Source organism: Barbus barbus (genome assembly GCF_936440315.1).
Source record: "Barbus barbus genome assembly, chromosome: 14".
In the NCBI taxonomy this organism is placed as follows: Eukaryota; Metazoa; Chordata; class Actinopteri; order Cypriniformes; family Cyprinidae; genus Barbus; species Barbus barbus.
In genome coordinates, this window is record NC_136742.1 from 18198731 (window position 1) to 18224557 (window position 25827).

Genomic DNA, 25827 nt, shown 5'->3' on the forward strand with positions numbered 1-25827 from the left:
AAAAACATTGCATTTGTTGTACTATATACACTACAATTCAAAAGTTTGTAGACAGTAATTGCTTTTTAAAGAAATTAATACAGCAATTAAGCATTAAATTGATCATAATTGACAGATTTTTTACATTTCAAATAAATGCTGTTTATTTTACTTTCTAATTATCAAAGAATCAATAGGATGTTCAGCAAATGCTCGAGCAGCAAATCAGCATACAGGTCCTTTTCAAAAAAATAGCATATTGTGATAAAGTTCATTATTTTCTGTAATGTACTGATAAACATTAGACTTTCATATATTTTAGATTCATTACAACACAACTGAAGTAGTTCAAGCCTTTTATTGTTTTAATATTGATGATTTTGGCATACAGCTCATGAAAACCCAAAATTCCTATCTCAAAAAATTAGCATATCATGAAAAGGTTCTCTAAACGAGCTATTAACCTAATCATCTGAATCAACTAATTAACTCTAAACACCTGCAAAAGATTCCTGAGGCTTTTAAAAACTCCCAGCCTGGTTCATTACTCAAAACCGCAATCATGGGTAAGACTGCCGACCTGACTGCTGTCCAGAAGGCCATCATTGACACCCTCAAGCAAGAGGGTAAGACACAGAAAGAAATTTCTGAACGAATAGGCTGTTCCCAGAGTGCTGTATCAAGGCACCTCAGTGGGAAGTCTGTGGGAAGGAAAAAGTGTGGCAGAAAACGCAGCACAACGAGAAGAGGTGACCGGACCCTGAGGAAGATTGTGGAGAAGGACCGATTCCAGACCTTGGGGGACCTGCGGAAGCAGTGGACTGAGTCTGGAGTAGAAACATCCAGAGCCACCGTGTACAGGCGTGTGCAGGAAATGGGCTACAGGTGCCGCATTCCCCAGGTCAAGCCACTTTTGAACCAGAAACAGCGGCAGAAGCGCCTGACCTGGGCTACAGAGAAGCAGCACTGGACTGTTGCTCAGTGGTCCAAAGTACTTTTTTCGGATGAAAGCAAATTTTGCATGTCATTCGGAAATCAAGGTGCCAGAGTCTGGAGGAAGACTGGGGAGAGGGAAATGCCAAAATGCCTGAAGTCCAGTGTCAAGTACCCACAGTCAGTGATGCTGGTGTTGGTCCACTGTGTTTTATCAAGGGCAGGGTCAATGCAGCTAGCTATCAGGAGATTTTGGAGCACTTCATGCTTCCATCTGCTGAAAAGCTTTATGGAGATGAAGATTTCATTTTTCAGCACGACCTGGCACCTGCTCACAGTGCCAAAACCACTGGTAAATGGTTTACTGACCATGGTATTACTGTGCTCAATTGGCCTGCCAACTCTCCTGACCTGAACCCCATAGAGAATCTGTGGGATATTGTGAAGAGAAAGTTGAGAGACGCAAGACCCAACACTCTGGATGAGCTTAAGGCCGCTATCGAAGCATCCTGGGCCTCCATAACACCTCAGCAGTGCCACAGGCTGATTGCCTCCATGCCACGCCGCATTGAAGCAGTCATTTCTGCAAAAGGATTCCCGACCAAGTATTGAGTGCATAACTGAACATAATTATTTGAAGGTTGACTTTTTTTGTATTAAAAACACTTTTCTTTTATTGGTCGGATGAAATATGCTAATTTTTAGAGATAGGAATTTTGGGTTTTCATGAGCTGTATGCCAAAATCATCAATATTAAAACAATAAAAGGCTTGAACTACTTCAGTTGTGTTGTAATGAATCTAAAATATATCAAAGTCTAATGTTTATCAGTACATTACAGAAAATAATGAACTTTATCACAATATGCTAATTTTTTGAAAAGGACCTGTATTAGAATGATTTCCGAAGAATCATGTGACACTGAAGACTGGAGTAATGATGCTGAAAATTCAGCTTTCCCATCACAGGAATAAACTACATTTTAAAATATATTAAAATAGAAAATAGTTACTGTATTTTTAATCAAATGAGGCCTTGGTGAACATAAGAGTTCTCTTTTAAAAACATAATATTTTTTTTAACCAACCTCATTTTCTTTTAAACATTTTTACAAATGACATAAAGGTTCTAAAGGTTTCAGATTTGGAAGATGCTTATTTTCCCAACACTGATAATGTTTGCAGGTAAGGAGATGCGGAGGGCCAAACTAGCTCGCAGTCGTTCCCTCAGCGGTCATCCCACGACACCCAAGATGACAAACCCAGACAAATCCTTGTACGTAACATTATCATCTCATCGCTCTTGTGCTGCTATTGCAGTGGATTGCACTAGCTGAGTTCTGTCTGGATTTTGAATTTTGTCATGAGTTTGCCATGACCCATCACCGGCATATTTATACTCGCTATTTTCTCTTTAGAAAAGTGAAGGATTCAGGAAGTTGCCCTGGATCGGGAAAGAGTCCTATGTTACCATTAAATGGTACCTAATGAAATTTCATCATGAATTATAATGACTTGTGCTCTTTGCCGCAAACTTTCTGTCGTTTACCTGTACTCGTTTGTTTTCCAGACGATAACCTGCGACCCCACCACTTTAATGTTGCTTCATCAATCTCCCCCACCCAATCATCCTCTTCCATGCCCGTCCTGATCCGCAGCAACACGAGCAGCTCTGTGGATCACCGGAGTAACGGGAATAAAGACACACAGTCTAGGAAGCTCTCTGTGTACGTAGTGCGATCCTGTACTGTTTAATCTTAATCTTATAACCTTTTATTAATCATGACATTTTGGGTGTTATCATTTTATGATTATAAACTGGAATGATTCAGTCAGACTGATCTTGAACTCTGTGATGTTTTTCTATTCGTGTCTGACAGACAGCGGAAGTCAAATTCATTTGGAATGCAGTCTGGGAGAGAGTGATTACCACTTTGCCTTCTGACTTAAAGCCCCTTTCTACAAGACTTTTCATTCTGCAGCAGCAGTGTCTCTCCATTTTGATGTGTCCATTCTCTTCTATACCAGAAACGGCTTAAGATATGCTGGGGCATCAGTTAAGGTCTGCATTGATCCATCTCTGCCTTATTTCACACGAAAACTCGCACCATGTCATAACATGAAAATGAGAGTTGAGGAGTAATTGAATGTATTTAATTTACTGCCTCATTATTTTGTTTCTTGTATTATAGCATGCTTTGCAAATTCTCTGTTTTATATTTTTGAAGTGGCTAAGAGAAAAAGAAGTACTATGTATTTTTATGATTGAAGAGTTTTGGAACTCTCCATCCCATCCCACCAATGAGATTGTGCCTGGTGCTGCCCAGCACCTGATTGATTATCGCCAACATCTTAGTACCCAATGAATAAAATTCATGTTGAATATGACGTGCTTTAATGAGTTGCATTTGAACAGCCTGTTAATGTGCTGATAAGAATACTATGCTGATACTGACAAATCTCCAGAAGCACAAAAAACAAGTTACTTGTCACATGTAATATTATACTATGTGGTTAACACTTCATCACGCCATCAATAAATCTCCTTAATCAACCATTTCAGAAAACACTATACATTTACAGTTATTTTCTTATCAGACATTGTATTGTTATTATATTGTACTGATATTTTTGTTTTAAAACATAAAAAAACACTATTCTGTTACATTACACAAACAAATGTTAAATTCTAAGTTGGTTTTTCAAGCAAAACAACAGGTTAATCTATGAGTAGGAATAAGACTAAGTACACCATTGGTAGTTTGTCTATTCATAATTAGTTCTTAGTTGGATCGACCACACGTCCTATGTAGAGGATGCATTGTGTGGCCTCATGGTAGACGACAAAAATGAAGGGTCGGTTGAAAGTGAGCCTGGGAGGAAGAGGGTTCATAAAGACATTGCTGGAGGCATCGGCCACTGAGCCTCCAGTCTCATCCACCTCCACAGTGACCTTCTGTACCACCTGGAATCAAGAGGCATTGGTCAATGCATGCTGATATATCACATCAATATATATATTATGATATATTAATGTTAAAGTGTGTGTATGCATCCTTGATGAATGAAATAATTTCTTTCAAAAACAAATCTTATGGACCACAGCATATATAGGCTATATAAACAAACACACACACACACACACACACACACACACACACACAGGTGGCCAAAATTATTAGAACACTAGTATTATCACCAGCTAAAAATGGTTTTAAGTCAGTTATTTCTATCGTTTGCTGTAGCGTGTAAGTAGGAAATACCAGTTTACATTTACAAACATTAATTTTGTCATTAATTGTAATAATCCAGTGAGATTTTTGTTTGCACAAGGAGTCTGACAACAGCCAGTGCTCCACACAGAGATCTGACCTCATCATCATCCTGTTCTTTTGAACATTTTATTCATGAGCACCAAATCGGCATATTAGAATGATTTCTGAAGGATCATGTGGCATTGAATAACGAAAACTGCTGAAAATTTAGCTGTGCCTTCACAGGAATAAATATTTTTGAATATTAAAATAGATAACTGTTTTTATAACTTGTAACTTTATTTTGCAATATTACTGTTTTTATTGATTAAATTAATGCAGCCTTGTTTCTTTCAAAAACAAAAAAATCATATAGCCTAACCCCAATTTTTAAATAGTAACGTACAGTGTATAATATATACACACAAACACATCAATGTTATGAAAATACTTGTTAAAATCATGGTGCATGTAACTGGTAGACATGGAAAATGCATTGACATGAACATCTTTGACAGTTTTCTTGTATTGTTGGAAAGATCTCACACCTCTGACAGGTTCAGGCCTGCATCGCTGCTGATTCCAGAGAGATCTGCAGTGCTCCCAAAGATCTCTTTAATGCCCAGGCTGGGCAGACTCATACTTAGTGAGTTGGACTGCTTCAATGAAAATCTGGGCAACTGAATCTCCAGCTTCCTGAGGACAGAGACAAAACTGATCTTTAGAGATCAACAGAAATGTGACTTGAAATGGCATGTTTCTACAGGGTAACTATAAACTGTTTCAAGTATATGTCATATGATTGGTCACGGCTGCTCAGCATGAGTTTGATGGAGATTTGAGCCATTAAAAAACACACACACACACTGATTTGTGAAAATGAGAGAGACTGATTACATGACTCACGTCTTTTTCAGCTGTTCAACCCATCCACGAAACACTTGACCAGTCATGAATTCATCAACGTAGGTGTAGTCCACATCTTCATCTGGAAGAAGGACAAGCATGGCAATGCCCTCCTCACAGGGCAGTTTCAGAATGCCAGCCTTTAATGTGGGGTCATAGGCCAAGTAGTATTTGCCCGAAAGGATCATCATGGGCACTTGCACAATCTTATACTTGTTCACATAGAAACGCTCCTCTTGGGTGAAGGTAACGTTGAAGGGTTGTAGCCACTGACCTGTTAAAGACCAAGAGATCATCTTTTCACATTCACTTTTAAAAAATGTATTACACGCCTCTCTGGAATAACTTATTCTGATTAGTCAATCGTGGCATTCAGTGGTCAGATGTTCATCTTGTGGATAGGCTAACTGTTTTGTACATTGTAATGGACTATTTTTCTTAGCAAACAGGTAAAATTTCAACTCAGATCAATATTTTATATCTTTATATTCATATATTTGGTAAATAGCCATATAACAAGCAGGATAGTATACATTATCCCTTACATATATGATATTAGCATATATTAGAAAACAAAATATGCCAGTAATAGCAACTACTATTAATATTAATTATGACATTATTCACTTGTTTTTTCCTCACCTGTGAAGTAAGCCGCACTGATTAACATCGCCATGCTTTGTGGATCTACATTCTCCACCACATCTTTGACCTTGTCCCCTGTTCGGCCTCTTGCGTAATCATCAATGCTCGCTTTGGCCTGCTGTCCATTGGCAAAATTCACATTTTGAACATCTGCATTATAAAACTGTTTAACCTGGTTGCTGAAGCCGTCATCTGCCTTGACGTCCTGCTTCATGAAGAGGCCAGTGGTCTGGATTTGAGCAGTGGTCTCCCTCAGCTGCTTCAGTAGGGTCTGAATCCGTTCTGGCTCTTCATCTTTTTCCATGGAGGCCCCACCTATACCCTGTAGCAACTCAGTGCGAGTAGCCCCACGAGCCCCAGCTGCTAACGTGGCTAAAGCCAAGGTGGTCCCGAGGGTTGAAACGGCTACATTGTGATCATTTGAGCAAGCAATCTTGCTGTACAACCGAGTAGCAAAGTCAGCATTCCTACTGGCAAACTCGTCAACATCTGCGGTTTGCCCAAGAACAGACACAGAAAGAAGAGATGCTCTAACCAAGAGGGAGAAGATGCCCATCTTCATGATGCTTTGGTGAAAAAACATTATTTTATTTATCATCATAAACCAAATATAGCTATATTATATAAAGCCTGACATATAAAATAGTTTATTTAACTTTAGACAGAATATAAAACCAAAAAGAAAAGAAAGAAAAAAAAGAAAGCATATGTGTTTTATATATTGTATCATCTGTACTACATCAGACGTTTATGGTTCACTGAATGTTATAGTGAGAATATGGAGCTCACACTCTAGGAGAACAAAAATATGTGGTTTAGTACAGATGATATTTATATGGCCAAAAAGTATGAAATTTTGGTACTTACAGACTTTTATAACAGTAAACATATGCTGACTGCTTACATAAACTACATTTATATCTCTATTATTATTTGAGGATGAAACATCGAACGAAATACAATGATTGAGAGATTTACAAATGTTACTAAAAGGCCCTTTACTTGCTAAAAGTGTGAACTATCAATCAGTGTGGAGAAGACATGTCCAATGTTGTGCACATTTTTTTTCCGCAAAGCTATGAACATACTGATCACTTAAATACATTGGAAATGTATGTAGCCTATCGAATGTGATACAATAAGCTTTATAAGGGACAAGACATAATTATTATTAATAACAAAATGTAGTATATGAAAGCCCACAACGGAAAACACACAAATGACTGTCCTTGATAAAGAGCTGATCCATAAGCATGATTCTGATCTTTGAACTTTTGACAGGTCATTGCTGTAAACAAACAACACGATTTGCAAATGATTGGTTTAAATTTATGTCTTTGTTTATGGTCTTTTCATTGTAAAAATCTCAAATACTAAGAAAGAGATATTTTTATGTCGTTTGCAAAAACCAAATAGCAAATGTAGCTCGCTTGCAATGCAGAAGAGTAATCAGTCTGTCATTCTCATCACAGCCAGATATAACAGCTAAACTAACAAAAAAAAAGCCTCGTTTGAATTGGGATATAAAGGATATTGGGATATAAAGCTCATGAACTGTCATGGTGTTGACAGTGCTACTTAAGGTTTCTTTCGCATACAGACTGCGCCAACATACAGGGACATTGTCATCGAACATAACAGAAATGTTAAATAATTCAATACAGTGTTCGAATTCATGTGCTTTAGCTACTACAGACATGCACGGAGATTTAAGCAGAAATATAGCTAAATACACGGTGGAGGCCAAACTACTTACAAATTTCTGATTCGACGGCAGTGCCTAATGTCCTTGTTAAACAAATACAGACAGGAATGTTTCAAAACCATTCACTGCAAACACAAAGTAATTAAATCGATTAAACTAACAGTTCATAAGATGTCGCCATCAATAACAAACTGTTCGTACGGAGATTACGCAACATCCGCGCTTTGCGCATTATTGATGAGGTGCGCAGTTTACGTATGTCCTTCATTCATTACACATATGGCATAAACAAACAACGGTGCTTTGTACGGATATTTTGATTTTGCATACTTTATTTCCGTAATATTTATTTTTGCTTTGTGTTATTTTGTGACAACGGAGTGGTTACGAATAATAATAATAATGATGATGATGTGATGATGATTAACACACATTTTATATAGTGATGAATATGTTCCAGTATACTTATTTCTAAAGTTGTTTGTGTACGCAAGAATACGGGTTGTCCTTATGCTACATGTCTGATGACTGGCAGGATATATATATACCAAGCGTGACAAAATGGTCCAAGCTAAGAAATTATTGTTCAAAATGTAATGAATATTAAAAGCTGTAGGTGATGTAAATTGAAATGCTGAAAAATTGGAATAAAACTATCACGTAATCACAAATGGCTGTGATTGGTCAATCCTGTTTTTCCTTACCAGCGCTGAGAAAAGTAACATGTACCATGATACCACGTGACAACGTCTCCAATACTTCTCTAGCAGTTGGTAGAGTCTATTTTGTTTTAATCCAAGGTGGAGAAGACGCTGTTAATCGGATGGATGTCTCAGTGACGGACTCCAAGATAAGTGCAGAGCAATCTCTTTAGTTCAAGGGTTTTGGTTTGGAGCAGTTCTTGTGCACAAAAGTTAAGCTTCTTTTGGCTTGCCTTGAAGGGCTTACAAAACATAACATGAACAAACTTGATATGCTGTAGATTTAAATCACTGTCATACCCCCCCCCCCCCCCCCCCCCCCCAAATGTAGGCTATTCACTTCTGAAATATAATGAAAAATTAGCCTAGATGTTTTAATACATGCTGATAAATACAGCAGAAAAATATAATCTAATGGCAAAGTTTAAATTGAAGGCCACAGCCCCATGTGACCAGCCTTTTTGGAGGACCCCTCTTGTCTCTTGTCGTCCAAAACATTCAGAGTTGAATCTTAATACAAATAAAATCTCTGCATTTTAATTTTATTTCTTATAACTGAGATTTTTTAAACCACTTTATGCCTTTAATTTCTCAGATGTCTGACTTTATTTTTGCATGTGAGAAATGCCTGATAGAAACTGACAAAACATTTAGCTTTGAATAGTCACCAAATATAAGAAAAAAGTAGCAATTGTGAGAAATAAAGTCACAATTAAAAGAATGCACACAATAGGTTTAACATATTGCAAAAAATTAGGCTTATATAAAACAGTAGTGCTGCAATAATGCATCCAGAAGCCACTGTTAGTATTAATAAGTTGTCTGGGGAAAAAAATTAAATAAATTTTAGCCATCAAGTACAAATTCATCCTTGTCAGATACTGCAAGTCTCCAAAGTAATATATGAATGGTTTGCTAGTATGAAAACTGAATATGGACCTACAGTGAGTGAAAGAGAAAAAGGCATTTTATACATTATGGATGGTAATAGCTCCTTAGTGATAAAACAAAGGCCTATAATTGAACCCTTTACAGATTAACTTGAAATGTGTTTATGATTAAGATATTTTTAGGGTGGACAAAATAATCTTCATTACAGGGTAGAGGCACAGGGAAGCTTGTCTTCCATTACCATCTTTCATTACAGCAGTGTTAACCAGTATTACAAATCAGTCCTGTTCCCCCGCTTCTTAAAAAGCATTTCACATTTCATTATCATTTTCTTTTGTATGGCACAAGGATTACATTCCAGTGGAGTGCCTTTTAGCTAAGAGCTCCTTCACATTATGTTTACTGTTTCAGTCCATACTGCCATTCCTCTTTGTGAGCATCAAGTAAAGAGTCGAAGGCTGCAATGCAGAGCTTGAGCTGCCTCTCCAAGGCTGCCATTGTTGAATGGCTGGGTAAGTCTCAATGTCCAATGTCTTCTTGTACTACCGGGCCACAGGGATTTGCTTTACAGGCACATTCTCTTGTGCTTGCTGGCTGGTGCTTGGTACATCTATGTTGGGATCTTCATCTACCTGGTAGCACTTTCCCAGGTTCTTGATGATGTTAAAGTTATAACGTGCAGTGTCCGCAATGCTGTTCTCCAGAAGCCAACCGTCAGACTCAGAGTCAGGGTCTCCTAACCTCAGCACATTCTCCATGGCTGTCTGAAGATAACGCACTCCTGTCAACACTGACACCTAGAGGAAGGAACAGATTTAAGAAAATGAGGAGGCTATGGGTGTTTCTTGCTTTAAGACTGAGGTTGCAGGTTCAAATCTCTCTCAACTGACATTTTTTTAATTAAACCAGTTAAAATTGCATCTGTTTGTCAGTAGATGTCTGCAAACCCTTGAATTTGACTGGAACTGTGAGACCAATCCATACCGAAAAAAAATAATTATAATAGATAGATAGATAGATAGATAGATAGATAGATAGATAGATAGATAGATAGATAGATAGATAGATAGATAGATAGATAGATTAAAAGTATTAATAAAAAAAACTTTTGAATGGCAGTGTATCACCGTTTCCACAAAAATATTAAGTAGCACAAATGTTTTCATCATTGATAATAATAATAAGAAATCTGCATATTAGATTTCTGAAGGATCATGTGACATTGAAGACTGGAGTAATGGCTGCTGAAAAATTGGCCTTGCCATTACAGGAATAAATTACATTAAAAAATATATTAAAATAGAAAACAGGCTCAATATCGCACCTCAAAAAGCCAGATGATGAGAACGATTAAGCCAATGGACTGCATTATCTGTGTGTAGTGCTCAAGCAGGGCCTGTCTGCAGCCCCTCCGGTTCAGGTTCAGCTCCTCCTTCTGGTAGTTGTAATTATAGTGTGCTGAGTTGTTAGTGATTTGATGTTGGATGCAGGGCCGAGGAGAATGCAGGCCACAGCAGCTAAATGGCACGCCGTCGATCAGATACTTCCTCTCCACATTACTCCGCAGTCGCCTGAAGAAGAGTAGAATCCATTAAAGATCTTTATGCAGTATTAATAATAAACCTACAGTGGTGGCCAAAATGATCAGAACACTAGTATTTTCACCAGATAAAAAATGGTTTTAAGTCAGTTATTTCTATCTTTTGCTGTAGTGTGTCAAAATGATTGATGGTATACCCAAAATAAATACTATGTCATCACCCTCATGTTGTTCCAAACTTGTATGGCTTTCTTTCTAGTGGAACACATTAAAAAATGTCTCAAATGTTGGACTCGGCTGACTTTCATTGTATGGAAGTCAACTGAAACATTTTTTAAAATATCATCTTTTGTGTTCCACAGAAGGAGAACCTCATACAGGTTTGGAATGACATGAGGTGAGTAAATGATGGCGCAGTTTTCATAGTTGGGTGACCAATGCCTTTAACCACATAATATTAAAGTGCATTGTGGGTAGAAATTAACTTACTCCACAACTTCACTATCGGTCATATCCAGGTAGCGGGTGCTAATCCACTGAATGTGAAACCAGTCTCGATAGCCTCCGTTGCCACAGCACTGAAACTGCATCTGCAGCATGTCAATTGTGCGCTTGATGTAGCAGCGGCCTGGCATGTCCGTATCCTTATAGTAGCGCATGGCATCACGCAAGCCCAAAAACAGTGACTCCTCCAGATCGTTACGCATGCTATAGCACATCAGGGCTCCCACAAGGATACAAAATGTAAAGAAAAAGGTACATATGATGTAAGGCAGCATCAGCAGCTTCCATCGCAGGAACTTAGTAGTGTCCACACAGTCATAGCAGATCTTTCCCCCCAGGAAGTTGATCGCACAGGCAGTCAAGCCAACACAGATAAGCATGTCTGGCACTGACACAATCTCTTTTGACATCAGCTCCCGTCTCTTCACAATCTCCACCTTTAAGAACAGGCCCAGGCTGAAGAGCGTGACTCCAGCTATCACAGACACCCAGTTCAGGACCCATAAAACCTGGGCCAGTTTGTCTCTGTTTGTCTTCGTAAATGTCACTTTTAAGACTGCCATCGTCTATGGGAAATGTTGCTTTTACCGTCTCAGCGGTAAACAATTTTTATGTCCAGATGTAAAGCTCATTTTATTTTAGGGTGATATAACATACTGGATAAATGAGAGAAGACAGGGAACATGTTCCACAGGGAGGAGGGAAGTGAACTGGGAGAGAAGGCCAAGCGGGCCACATAAGCAGCTTAGGTTAGGTATTTTTACATTCCTGGATGACGGTCTTAGCTTCATAATAGCACAGGAACTGAAATCAAGATGAAAATGTAACAAAATAAATGCATGGATAATTTACAATGTATGAAAATGGCTATTTAATATATAATGTATATATTTGTATATTTCTGTAACTATACTATACTATACTAATATAAAGATACTTACTGAATGATTATTTCTGAGTTGAATGTGCAAGCTTATTTTAATTCAGCAAGTATAGAAATGTCAATTATTTTGTCAGTTAGGCTTACGTTGTTAAAATGTTTATGCCTTACTGTGGCTCATAGATTTATTAAGTTATTTATTGTTTTAATACATATTGAGTATGAGTATGAATTTAGGGTTTGTCACCTTGTCAAATGTGAAGTGTATTCCATGTACACACTCAAAACAACATCATAAATAGCATTTTTTTAACATTAGATGTTACAGAAGTACATAAAATGTTAATCTAGGCACTATTATACTTCAATGCCATTCTCAGTTGTATTCCCACTACCCCCACCCCCTTAAAACCACATAACTTACCTGCCCAGATCTCAAATAGTCCCATATGGGCCTGTAACCCATGCTGTCATGATCCCTTTTTTTAATAAATTTCAGGTAAGGGACCACAGAGGAGGTGAGGAGCAGGTTTAGAGTGAATTGTGTCCAGACTCACTGTGACTCCCAGCAAATCCATTTATCCTCAGGATTTAACAGAACACTTCCAAGCCATCTGGGCCAATCCCAAACAAATAACATCAGTGCGCCCCCCCATGCTTTCAGTAACAAATATGTGTGAAATAAACCCCACTGACCAAAAACATGTACTTGGACAAATCATATAGCCTACATGGGTTCAAGGACAAACTCCCTAAGACGTTTCGATGTGAGGGAGAAACCTTTGGAGGAACCAAGAATCCTCAAGGTTTCAAACACATTTATTTTCACACTAGAATTGGTCAGTACATGACAATTTTGTTTAGATTTTTTGGCATATACAGCAATAGTCATGAAGAAAACGTGGACTATTTGCAAAACGATCAAATGAAATCGCAGAACGTGAGAATGATGTTTAATCTCTCTGACGACAGTTTTTTTTTTTTTTTTTACCCAAATGTCTATAAAACTTTTTTGTTTGTTTTTTTTATATTCATGAAAAAACATGTTCAAAAAGACGTCCAATGTACTGAACTGTACATGGAACATTTTATAGTTCTCCTTTACAGAATTAGATTTTTTCATTTTGTTGTACAATATTTACTCTTTCATATCTAAATATAATTGATTTTGTTAATATTTAATATAGCTATGCAGCAGTTTACGTAACCATGCTATCATTGCAGTCAAAACGTAGCCTACAAAATGTTCAAAGATGCTGTGCATGCAGTGGTGACATTTCAGTCGTCGTCCAATGACATGATGAAGACATAGTTGAACATTCCCCGTCATGCGCAGTAGCCAAATGCAGTCGCCGGAACGATGAACGATGGCCGTCGATAATTTTCTCTTTGGCCAGTGCATCCTTTATTTTTTAGCATTTCTTTTCGGTTTTATCGCCGTTGTGCCGCTCTCTGAAAACAGCGATGACTTCCAGGGGAAATGCCTGCTGTTTACTGAGGGAATGTGGCAGAATGAGAACATGACGATGGGGAAACAGCGCTTTATAGTTGAAGAATGGGGACCAGAGTCATCCTGCCGTTTCATCACTTTCGTTGGCATCGTGTCTCTCATCCTGTCCGCTGTACAGGCGTGGCGGACCCTTTCCTTCCTCTGCAAAGGCCAAGACGAGTAGGCAACCCCTCATTCACTTACACCGCATTGCATATTAAAACGATTTTATCATACATGTTTATTTTATGTCTTTACATCTCTTGCAGCTCTCTTTTCCATGCCTTCTTGAATCTGCTTTTGTGCTTGTTGGTGGTATTTGTGGTGTTTGTGGCCGGTACCATCTCCAGTGTTGGCTTCAGTGCGTGGTGTGATGCTGTTACTGAAAATGGGTCCATGCCCAGCAGGTAAACTGTTTTAAACCATTTTAAATCGCTTAGAATCAAGCAGTATCACACAAGATTGCTGCACTGTATCAGATGCACTGAATAACACTCATGCTGATATTTAGTAGGCTATTACAAAGAGCAAGCATGATATTGCTTTTGTTACATTTTATTATTTATATTTTTATGCTTATAGTAATATAATCAAGATGTTAATAATAGTAGTGATGCAATTCGGTAATGTATTTGACAAAAAAATTAAAATTGGCTCTAAAATTTCTTCTCTGCCATTATAAATTGTTTCCAAAATTTAGTCACTTTCAGTTTACTTGCATTCTAAGGCAACTGTATGTAGTGTTTTGTACTGCAAATCTGGAGCCCCCCAGCAAAGTGTCTATCAGTTGTGCCCTTCAAAATCCTCAAAGGTACTTTTGAAGTGACCAGTTGTAAAATTGTAAAAAATGACCCTTCCCATTTGAAATGCAGCGACATACTCCCAGAACAGATATTTGCACTGTAAAAAATAAATCTGTAAAATATCAGAAAAAGTACTGACAGCTCATTACACACAACATTATCCATTAATTTTATGGACATTTCTGTTAACTCGAAAACACAATGCAATGAAGTGTGAAATTCAAAATACTGGTAAAGCACCTGTAAAAAATAAATACGGAAAAATTCCTTCAAATTATACAGTATATTGTGCCCTATTTTTACAGATTATCTTATTAGAAGTCTGCATTCCATCACAATGATTTTGAAACTGATATTTCAAGGTAAAAAACTTATGGTTGCTTTAAATTTGGTTAATTTCATTTGGCAGTTGTGAGGATTTGCAAGACACAGATTTAGAGCTTGGTGTTGACAACAACTCCTTTTATGACCAGTTTGCCATTGCACAGGTAAATACTCATCCATGAAACTTACATTCACAAGCAGAGATTTTCCAGTATATATTTCTAGCACATAATCTCTATGTGGTATTAATATGTAAATATGTTCTTTGTTTCACAGTTTGGCCTGTGGTCAGCCTGGTTATGCTGGTTGGGTCTAACAATACTCGCCTTCCTAAAGGTTTACCATAACCACCGGCAGCAGGAGCTGCTAGACAGTCTTGTTCAAGAGAAGGAGCTGCTGTTAAGGCATCCTTTACAGAGGAGTTCTTACAACAGGAACGCCATGATTTAAACAAACATCTCTCATGTTGTCCATTTACACTGCATGATCTAGTTTCTGAGAGCAGAATTAAACCCTCAGAATAAACATATTTTTATAAAACATATCAAACTTTAGAACTAAGTCTTAGTTGGTATTCATTATAAGCTATGTTCATGTTTAAATAAATTATCATGAAAACTTCATATTCAGAACAGATGGCGGAGTTAGTTTCCATTGTTGCTTAGAGACAGCATCCTTACAGAGCTCTCATCAAACTTACGTGGAATTATCTTCATATTCACTCTTATTTTTACATATAAAGTCACTGCCTGTGAGATATTACATTGTACCTCATTCTCTTGAGAAGGCAGCTGTGCATTTAGGAGTCCGTAAATGAGGACACTCTCTTTGAGCTGATGTCACAGCTTCACAGTTCACTCAGACATGAAACTAATACTGGCTTTACTGTACATGGGAGCAAAATATAACCAGAAATAAAACTGAATAATTGCTCTTATGCAGTCTTTATTCTGTTACCTATAGGTGCAGAGTTTATCCCAACGTTTGCTTTTAGCTAACACACACTGGATTGACAAAATATTTGATTGCTTTTTCTTTATTGCCAAAAAGAAAAAAGAAAAGTGGTTCAAATGCAACTGGATTTTTATTTTTTGGTGATATTATAGCACCTCATACATCCTAAATAATAATGAGCACTTCCATTTCTCTTAGTTTTCATATTTATTAATGTAACGCGTACTGGCTTTTAGTGCAACCCACCGTTCGTCTCACCAGCTAAATGGATTTGCAGTTTCATTGTCTCGATCACCACCAAGTGGCTGAAAAAAGACATTGCTACATATTTGGTATTTAAAAAAAAAAAAAATTATTATTATTTTTTTTAAATCAATTTGTGACATAATGTGATTGTTGTAATGTGACTGTAACTGTTGATACCATATTGATCCTTTGGTGATAATCCCACATAAACACTCTAAAAATGTATAAACATAAATCATGCAGAAAACAAACATATTCAATAAAACTACATGACTATGTTATTAGGTCAATTCAGGTAAAAAAATAATGGAGGTTGATTAAGTTGTTTATTCAGCAATAAATGCAGCAGAAAATATATTCTATCGAATCTATCAAATACAACTGGTTAAAAAAGCCCAGTTGTGCACTTTACACTAACAATTCCATTTACCAGTTAGCAGACAAGTGATAAGTGATTCCATTTCAATTGTTCCATTACATTTTAATAATAAAAAGCATATCCAATGAATTGATTTTATATTAAAAAGAAATACTGCACATTTACATTTTTCACCTAAATAAACTCTGGTAAATAATATTTCTGGTAAATACTTCTTTAAAAAGTATTTTTTATAATTATAATTATATTATTATTAGACTAGAACACGTGGATATGTTGTCTTTCTTACACTATAATACTGAACTTTGATTTCAGTGATCTGGACTATGAGATGGACACTTGCTTCTTGCACTATGTTGCACTTTACTTTTGATTACTAGGATTTCATAGAAATTTAGATTTCATTTGGTTTAATAAAATATTTTTAAGTAAAATTGTTGATTTTTTCTTGCGTGAAATTAGTCGTTTAGATTAATCGATTAATCGAAAAATTAGTCGTTAGATTAATCGAAATAAAAATAGTCATTAGTGGCAGCCCTAATTCTGATTCAAACACCTTAGGCTTTTTTAATGGCCTGTTTGTTATTTTAAAACGGCCTTTTACACTGATGGCAGTGATAGCTTGTCCAGGCCTATGCTAAGATAAAAAATGATAGATATTATACGTTTAGTACGCAGGGTGGACAAATGTACCAAGTCAAGTCACTATTATTTGTATAGCTCTTTTAACAATGCAAATTGTGTCAAAGCAGCTTTACATCAGCTTGATATAAAGCTGTGTGGCTTTATATCAGCTTTACAGTATTTAGACGGGGAAATAGTTTGTCATTCTCCTCTGGCCAGACAAAATCAGCAGTTTAAATCTAGACTAAAGCAAAGTCCGATTGTCCAAAGGACTCATCTGGTTCCTGTGGTCTTGTCCTGATGGCCGTCTCGGAGACAGGGTCTTCACTGGGGATCAGTCTCTGGGGCTCATCTAGTTGTCCTGGTCTCCGCTGATGTTCAGGGCTGTAGAGGTCATCTCTAGGTGCTGATCCACCATCTGATCTGGATACGGACTGGATCCGGGTGGCTGCAGTGACCATCTGATCTGGATAAACAGTGTTAGGTAGATCTCCTGGCCGCAGTTGATTTTGATATTCTAGGTATTATCAAAAGTTTTGAGATCGCAGCGGACGTGAAGGACTATAATGTGATAAGAGCTCACTCAAATACTGAGGTGCCAAACCATTCAGTGTCTTATAGGTAATTAGCAATTAAATTGGGCCACTCTTTCGCAAATAATTTGGAGCAGCATTAAAATATCACTATTTTCCAGATGGCGCTTTGTTTATTAAAAGTAAAATCTTCAATCTCATTGTTGAAGTTGCCATAAAAACTAGTGATACAAAATGGTTATGATACAATGGTTTTCAACCCACTATAGGGGGCCTCAACAAACTTCATGGGGGCCTGAGGATGACTTAATGACTTTAATTTAGATTAATATACTACTATATATAAAAATATATGTTAATATTAATAATATGTTGAATCTAACTTAAATGCTGAAAAAAATACAAAAGATTATCTTTTAGTTCATATATCAACATTTCCAATTTCTTTTAATAACACATAGCAGCTTTGTCATAATTACAGCAGAAGGAAATGTCTGAAGGAAATATCTTACCTATGAAAATAGTTTTGGAAGAATTTTTACATTTAGATTACTTTAGATTATTAGATTACCTTACCCTCATCTAACACCCACTTAAAGTTAATATTCAAAAACATTAATAATTTAAATGTAATCTTTAGCAGACATCAAAATGTTGTGTAAATGTTTAGCATTTATAAAAAGTCAGTTTAGTTTTTAGTGTTTAGTGTGATGTTATTCAGACAAAATGGAATTTATTTTTAATATATGTGCCATGAATTGGTTATAACATTTGATGTCACATTAAAATTTCACAATGAAACTGAGCATAACATTATGACTATGTTTTTTCATAAAATGTTGAAAACCTGACAGATCATTATAACCATTTCCTTATCCTGATGACTCAGCAAAATGATACAGAATGGTAATACATTGCGTAAATGTGCAGTTGTCTGGTTCTGTTGTAAACTAAAGAGGTTGAATGAGTCCAGTTCATTCTCAAAGGGAGATGAATACACCAGACTCTCCTTTCTGAACCTCATCAACAACCTCTCATCCATCCAAACAAATTAGTCAAGTACCACTGGGAAAATAATTTGTTTAAATGCTCTTTACAAGTGTATGTTTATTTTGCTGTTGTCAGATCATATCAGGGCACACAAGTGGTAAAGTGCATGCAAAAACAAAAAGATGACTAATTATACAGTCACATCACTGCCCCCTGATAGCAGCTTTCTTCAAGATCTAGAATAACAGACCAATTCGGCCCACAGAGAGTTATAGTGCAACCCTAAACTTGTTTGTTACAAGTTGATAAGGGATGTATTTTCAATGGAGAAATATAATATATACTTAAAAGGTTTTGAGATGTGAGATTCTCACTGCACAGCATGGAAATATAGTCTTTTAAGAGAATATCTTGATATGAACTTAAGTTCACAATGATCAAAGGGGCAAAATAATGTCCGACATTTTACTTCTTGAACCAGACATCAGTCACAGGAGGGATTTTATAAGATCTGTAAGCATTCAATTAAATTAAAGACAGAGAAATAACTAGATCAATGTGATTACAATACTGTGTGATGTTTATAGTCTGTGTTTAGGTGCTAAAGCTCAATAATGGCTCTCTAACATGGGTTTGTGATCAGTGATAAGTTATGGGTTAGTCAGTGAGTTGTTTCTCCTCTGCAGTGAAACAAGTGAATGTGAATGACACCGATCGTTGTGCAATCCCTGCTTACAATCATGAACCCTTACTCATGATTATGAACTGATTGTTACATTAAAAATTAATGTGGGATATTGAAAAAAGTGTTAAATACTCTTGTATACAGTATATGCATTTTTTCCCCCTCAAAATCAGTCAAATTACAATAAAACTATAATAAAAAAAACAAAGGGACACTTACATATTCACTTACAAATGCATATATTTTTCTTTGCACATACTCAGTCTACAAGCTCTAATTCGCAGCAATTTGTAACTACAAATATGGATTAGAACATGGTTTATGTCATATCAATCCAGACCTTTACTTACACATAAAAGATCTGTTTTGTTACAGATCTGTCACAGAGGCTAAAAATGTCACAGAGCCTCTCACAGAAGAAGAATGCAGCGGAGCTATTATTGAGTTCAGTATAGACAACATTCCATTCATCTCCCTCCCATTCTCTACTTGCCTAATGATGATTTCATAGATACAGCATTTGTGTCATTTGCGATTAGTTTTTACCAGTTTGCTGTTTTCTGATATTTTAAGGTTGCTAGCAGCACAAGATAACTACACACACACACACACACACACACACACACACACATATATATATAATTTTTATTTTTTAGAAATAAACAATGTAGACTGTCCCGTGTCTATTCTATTAGCAGGTCAACCTGGGTTTATCAGGACACTCAGAGAGGAGGTATGCTTCATTGAATTATTTGTATTATGTATTATGGGTTGATTTCATAGAAGACTGAAGCAGCACACATTACATACTATATTGTAGGTAAATACTTGGCCTGCAAACACCTCTGTTTCTCTGTGTGCATCTCAAAAAACACACAAACAAAGAAATGTGATCTGATGCTACCACCGGAACTAGCTCTACCGCACAAGCAAGTTTAGCCAAAACATGAACATCACTGTGAGCTTCAGTCACATGCAAGTGCACACACACACACACAATGGGTTTCCATGTTTCATGGGGACGTTACACATTACCAGTCTTAGACAGCTGCAGCTCATCTAGAACGCTGCTGCCAGGATTCTGACTAGAACCAGAAAATCTGAGCATATCACACCAGTCCTCAGGTCCACTGGCTTTCAGTTACACTTAGGATTGATTTTAAAGTACATTTATTCGTTTATAAATCACTCAATGGCCTAGGACCTACATACATTGCAGATATGCTCACTGTATATAAACCTAACCTATTTTTTTAATTCTTTGTTTTTATTGTTGTGATTATTATTTTTTTAATGACTATATCACTTCCTTTTATGTAAAGCACTTTGAATTACATCTGTGTATGAAATGTGCTATATAAATAAACTTGCCTTGCCTTGCCTTACCTTACCAGTCAAAAGATTTTAAGTTTTTTAAAGAATTCTTTTCAGCTCACCAAGCCTGCATTTATTTAATCCAAAATACAGCAAAAGCGGTAATATTGTGAAATATTTTTTTCTATTTAAAATAACTGTTTTTGAATATTTAAAATTTAAAATGAAATTTACTCCTGTGATCAAAGCCAAATTTTCTGCATCATTACTCCAGTCTTCAGTCTCATGATCCTTCCAAAATCATTCTAATATGCTGATTTGCTGTTCAAGAAACAATTATTATTATTACTATTATTATTATTATTATTATTATCAATATTTAAAAGAGTTGAGTATATTTTTTTCAGGATCCTTTGATGAATAGAAAGATAGAAAGATCAGAAGTTATCTGAAATAAAAAAGTTTTGTAACATTATACACTGTACCATTCAAAAGCTTGGAGTCAGTATAATTGTTTTTATATATATAAATATTAATATAATTATTACTATTATTATAATAATAATACATGTTTTTTGAGCAGCAAATCAGAATATTAGAATGATTTCTGATGATCTATCTATCTATCTATCTATCTATCTATCTATCTATCTATCTATCTATCTATCTATCTATCTATCTATCTATCTATCTATCTATCTATCTATCTATCTATCTATCTCCACACATCATTTTAAATATATTACTTACAATGTTTTGCATTATATTTTCAGCACAGTTTAAGGGGTTAAGCAACTTCATGTCTTAAAAATAAAGTTTCCAAAAAGGTTTATTTCTATTTTTAAACACCCATTTTTGTTTCCTTAAGAACAGAAATATAAAAATAAATAAATAAATAATATATACACACACAGTAAGTACACTGTTAAAAAATAAGCCATAATAAGTCAGTTTATATGCATATTATAATAAGAGTACACACAGACCACACTGTTCATTTTAAGAATATTATATGGTAGAGACAAAAATAATATTTGCTTAAATTTACATAAAACACTACATTTAAAACATAGCATTAATTCCTTACTTGAAAGCCCACATTGCAATTTGCTTGACAAATGCAGTTCATCATATTATGAATAAGAGAGAAAAAATTCAATGAGAGCATAAAAATACTCTGCCTATTGAGACACATGAATAGGCTTAAAATAACAATCACCTTAATGTTCAGCTTTAAGAATTTAAAGCTGATGTCACTGTATTCTTTATAAAAGGATTCACTGGATTCAAAAAGACATATGAATGCCATTCTACAGGATATACTTGTAAAGATGCCATCCTGTAACATGCAAAGTCTAATCAGAGGCTGTTGTCTACACAGCAGACCTGTTCTTTGAGGCCACAGTGAAACTAAACTAACTGCTAGCATTCCTCCGCTTTCAGAAAAAATATATATAATGGACAGCCATGGAGGGAATTTTTAAGAATTAGCTCAAAACCGTACTTGTTAGACTTATATAAAAATGTTTCACCAAAATAAGTATAAATGCAATTTATCATTTTCTGATTCACAATCTGAAGTCTGTTCTCTGAAGTTAAGAACAAAACTACAACGGCATCTTAAATATAAACCAAAGTATTGGAATAAATTGAAAGATCAATAAAGTCCACGTGTGTGTGTGTGTGGGGGGGGGGGTCCCAGTATTCCCTACATTATAGGGACCAAATGTACCCACAAGGATATAATACTAGTACATTTTCACCTTGTGGGAAACTTTTTTTTGGTCCCCATGAGGAAACAAGCTTATAAATCATACAGAATGATCTTTTTTGACAATCTAAAATAGCAGAAAGTTTTGTGTGAGGGATAGGTTTAGGTAAAGGGTTAGGGTAAGGGGATAGATAGATAGAAGTTAGTAAGTTAGAGTTTATACCTCTTCTCCAATGACTTCTGGTTAAAACCCCTGGTTGAAAACAGCCTAAACTCATCTGATATGCATATATGATTTACTACTACTAACTACTCATCACTAAGTACTACTAACTACTCATTAGCCTACATTAAATTCATAATAGACCTATAAAATATTTGTAAGTAAACAGGTAAAATGGAGACACTCAGATCGTTCAAATTGGTCATTTAAATCGTTTGAGTAAACTCGAAAAGTGAGCAAAAAGTGGGGTTTTCTCATAAGGAAAGGTGTGCTCGCTCACTCACTCATAACCGGTCTAGCAGGCAGGTTAGGGTGAACTAACCCACGCATTGGTAAGAACCTCTCTAACGAGTCCAACCGGCAGGATCATCATTCCACGCCGCCCCGAGTGAGAATGATCCGTTTGCTCTCTATAAAAGCACCGTGCTTTTGGAAATAGATGTGCAGTTTTTCTGTGTGGAAAGATGTCCTTAAAAAAGCGAATCATCTCGCTTTAAATGTTTCTTTTTCTAAGCAGGTTTCGAAAGAGGATCTATGGCGTTCACTCTACACTTCTTTTCTTCAGTAACCTGTGGCTTCCTCTTTGGCCGAGTGGTTCTCGACAGTTCAACAGTTCTTTTAAAAATTGTGAAATGTTCAGGACCACTTGATCAGACGATGGAAAATTTCACAGCTGGGTCGGGCTGTGTTGTTACTTGTTATTTTGTTAAAATCAGGTTGGTTGAATTCACTGTATGATGACTGCGTTGTTGGCCTATTTGCGCTCGCGCTCTCTCTGTCATTGCTGTGTGTTAAATGTCTTATTGTATGACTTTACATTTGATGTATTTGATTGTCGTATTTTGTTTGAAAATAATAAACCTAATTCAAAATGAAACCCATAATTATTCTTTTTGTTTTTGTTACAAAACAGTAATTTTAGTGTTTGTCTTTGGTTACGCACTGTAGGTTCTTTTTTTACCAACGTTCAGTACCTACTACTTAATCCGTGGATTTAAGACAAGTTTAATAGTCTTCAGCACACCTTATTTTGTATTGTATGATAAGTATGCGGTAATTGGGTTTGTTTTACGTTTTACCTATATTTTATAACAGGGTAATTCACTTTTTTAGAAGTTATTATTTAGCCCACACTTCATACATTTTGGAGGAAAATATTGGGTGGGTGAGTTAATAAATAAATACCCTACTTTTGCACAGTTTTTACCTTTACTCAGAATTGTTGAAATTCACGGTTGAGACGTTTAGAAACAACTTGAAGAGTTTCGAGCAGGTATTCATCAGTGGTGGAGATTGAATGAGAACATGGCCAGATTACGCCGGCATGAAAACAGCTGAGGAGTTCCCCTGGGACTCTGTGTTTAGTATGCAGGGCATGTCTGTGAGACTCTAGGGACCACTGGACATGATGCAAATCATTTCAACATGGATTAAAAAAATCGGACCCCAATAATCCCATACAATTTAAATTTTACCCCCCATTAGACTCATGTGACTTTTTAGGTAGATACAGGAAGGCATTAATGAGATAAATGTCTGCAAAGGTCAGACATTATTTACGCAAATAGTAAATAGGCTACATAGTAAAATAGTAAATACGCGTGTTAACCTGCCAATGAAAAAAATATTTTACACTTAAGTAAAATAAGATAATGAGAAACCATTTCAATGCCCTAAAACAGACCGAAATGGCTGCTTATTGCACTGCGGTGTTAATTAATTTATTAAAATAATGTTAACTGGTGAAACCCATACAAGCCTTTGAGGAAGAAGAGAAAGAGAGAGAGAGAGAGAGAGAGAGAGAGAGAGAGGGGGGGGGGGGGGGGGGGGGGGGCGGAGACACCAGAGACGCTTTGAATCGATCCACATGGTTTTCGTTTGGACTACCAGGTGTGCGCGCACAGGGATTAGGGGTTGTTAAACATACGCCGAAGCTCCTGAAGGACAACATTGTCTTTTAAAAAGTCACAAGTAGCGTATTTGTTCTTATTCTGATGCCCTTTCACGTGATTTCATTAAGCGGCATGACTTGGTAATTAGAAATGGTCTGTAGGCTAACACCCAGATGACAACACAGCTCAAACAAGAGGTTTCCCATGGCTTTACATGATGCACCACAAGATTCAAGGAATATACAGCAGAGGGAAGCACCTGTGGAACTTGCCACTTTCATTTTGGATGCCGATATAATATTTGGACTGACCAGTCATTATCTGAAGAGAAAACAGAAGGTAATATAGCTCATAGCCCGTTTGCATGCTTTATTAACTTCATATATCTGTTAAATATAGCACATGCCTAGATGCTTAACTTATCTGTCAAATAGAAAAAGTGCAAAAAGATCAAGAACATTTCAGCACCACGAACAGCTCCTTCGAAAAAGACCCATAAAAGTGTGTCTACTGTAACCACAGCAAATCTCACAAAGTGTTTCATGTCATGTTTTAGATCTCACAGAGACCTACGCGGCGCGTCTAACACTTAAGTGCGTTGACCACAACGAAAGCAAATCTAAAATGTTTAAAATGCATCCAAACATTTCTAAATCAATTCACACATTTTTGAAGACTAAAATATTTTTATACAAGCTCCACCAATAAATAAACTTCATAATGTGTTTTTTTTAAGCAATGCAGTTGCAGATTGTGGCCATGTGGTCGCGCTATAGGAATAGTAAATGGCTGACTGCACCACTGAAAATTCTCCCTTTCTCTGTCCCGCACTGTACTTTATTAGCATGTCTGTTTTACATTTTGTTCCTATAATACTATACAAAAATAAACAGTGACAAAAAGAGAAAAATAATAAAATATAAACTATAGGCCTATAAAGTGCCAGTAATGTGAATAAAATAATAAGTGTAATAGAATATATAATAAACAAATGAGGAATGGGATTTGAGTTTTTCCCACATATTTCACTCAGCTCAGTGTTGCCAACTTTGCGACTTTGTCGCTAGATTTAGCTACTTTTCAGACCCCCCTAGTGACTTTTTTCCAAAATCTAGCGACTTCTTTGACAAACCTTAGCGAGTCTCTGTGATCGCTGGTACTGCCGCAACGGCGCGAGGTCAGCGCGCACGCACCTCTTTCTCTGTATCTGCTCTGTTCAGTGAGCGGCTGAGAGGAGCGGAGCGTTCAGTTCAAATAGATATTATGTTGCTTCTCTAATTTTACATGCAAATATAGCCGAAATCACAGCACAGGAAATGTCTTATCTTATCTTGTGTGTAATATTTGATTTCATCAGACGACGGCTCAATTATAAATTAGGATTTTTGTGCAGACTAACTTCTTGGAAGGGAGAGCTGGTTAGGTATTCTTAAAGGGCTGCGTTTCAGTCACCATTTCATATTCATCCCGTTGACTGACAACATAAACAGTAAAATATATAAAGGAAAACAGTTGTATTGAGAATTTGGCTGCATTAAAATACAGTATGAGCACAGAGAGACAAACAAATGTAAAAGGCAATATGACGCGATGACGTCATGAACATGGTAATTAGCGCATGACGTCATCTGGCGACATTTAGCGACTTTTCAAACTGGGTTTAGCTACTTTCCATCGAAAAAAGTTGGCAACACTGACTCAGCTATGGAATCCATGGTAGTAA

At 36.4% G+C, this 25827-nt stretch overlaps 4 protein-coding genes across 5 annotated transcripts in view; 2 read left to right on the forward strand and 2 right to left on the reverse strand.

Moving 5' to 3' along the window:
* The window catches only part of LOC306880291 (serine/threonine-protein phosphatase 4 regulatory subunit 4-like), a 27244-nt gene extending 23770 nt beyond the window's left edge, over positions 1–3474 (forward strand). For both annotated transcript variants that reach the window (XM_079433738.1, XM_079433737.1), the window contains exons 22-25: positions 2097–2187; positions 2330–2391; positions 2482–2638; positions 2792–3474. In XM_079433738.1, the coding sequence (XP_079289864.1) occupies positions 2097–2187; positions 2330–2391; positions 2482–2638; positions 2792–2837 (356 nt within the window). In that variant the 3' untranslated portion in view covers positions 2838–3474. The remainder of the gene's footprint in view (positions 1–2096; positions 2188–2329; positions 2392–2481; positions 2639–2791) is intronic.
* LOC306880293 (protein Z-dependent protease inhibitor-like) lies at positions 3286–7649 on the reverse strand. Its single transcript, XM_079433742.1, has 5 exons — positions 7473–7649; positions 5714–6282; positions 5072–5345; positions 4714–4861; positions 3286–3876 (listed from the first exon to the last, which is right to left on the reverse strand). The coding sequence occupies exons 1-5, from the start codon at positions 7541–7543 to the stop codon at positions 3688–3690; spliced, it is 1251 nt and encodes a 416-aa protein (XP_079289868.1). The 5' UTR covers positions 7544–7649; the 3' UTR covers positions 3286–3687.
* Positions 7650–8639: 990 nt separating this feature from the next.
* On the reverse strand, positions 8640–12503 carry LOC306880123 (photoreceptor outer segment membrane glycoprotein 2-like). The gene is made up of 4 exons (XM_079433443.1): positions 12362–12503; positions 11043–11861; positions 10338–10584; positions 8640–9810 (listed from the first exon to the last, which is right to left on the reverse strand). The coding sequence occupies exons 2-4, from the start codon at positions 11618–11620 to the stop codon at positions 9556–9558; spliced, it is 1080 nt and encodes a 359-aa protein (XP_079289569.1). The 5' UTR covers positions 11621–11861; positions 12362–12503; the 3' UTR covers positions 8640–9555.
* A 779-nt stretch (positions 12504–13282) lies between these two features.
* LOC306880069 (transmembrane protein 179-like) lies at positions 13283–15489 on the forward strand. The gene is made up of 4 exons (XM_079433350.1): positions 13283–13606; positions 13696–13833; positions 14639–14717; positions 14830–15489. The coding sequence occupies exons 1-4, from the start codon at positions 13305–13307 to the stop codon at positions 15001–15003; spliced, it is 693 nt and encodes a 230-aa protein (XP_079289476.1). The 5' UTR covers positions 13283–13304; the 3' UTR covers positions 15004–15489.
* The last annotated feature ends 10338 nt before the right edge of the window (positions 15490–25827 follow it).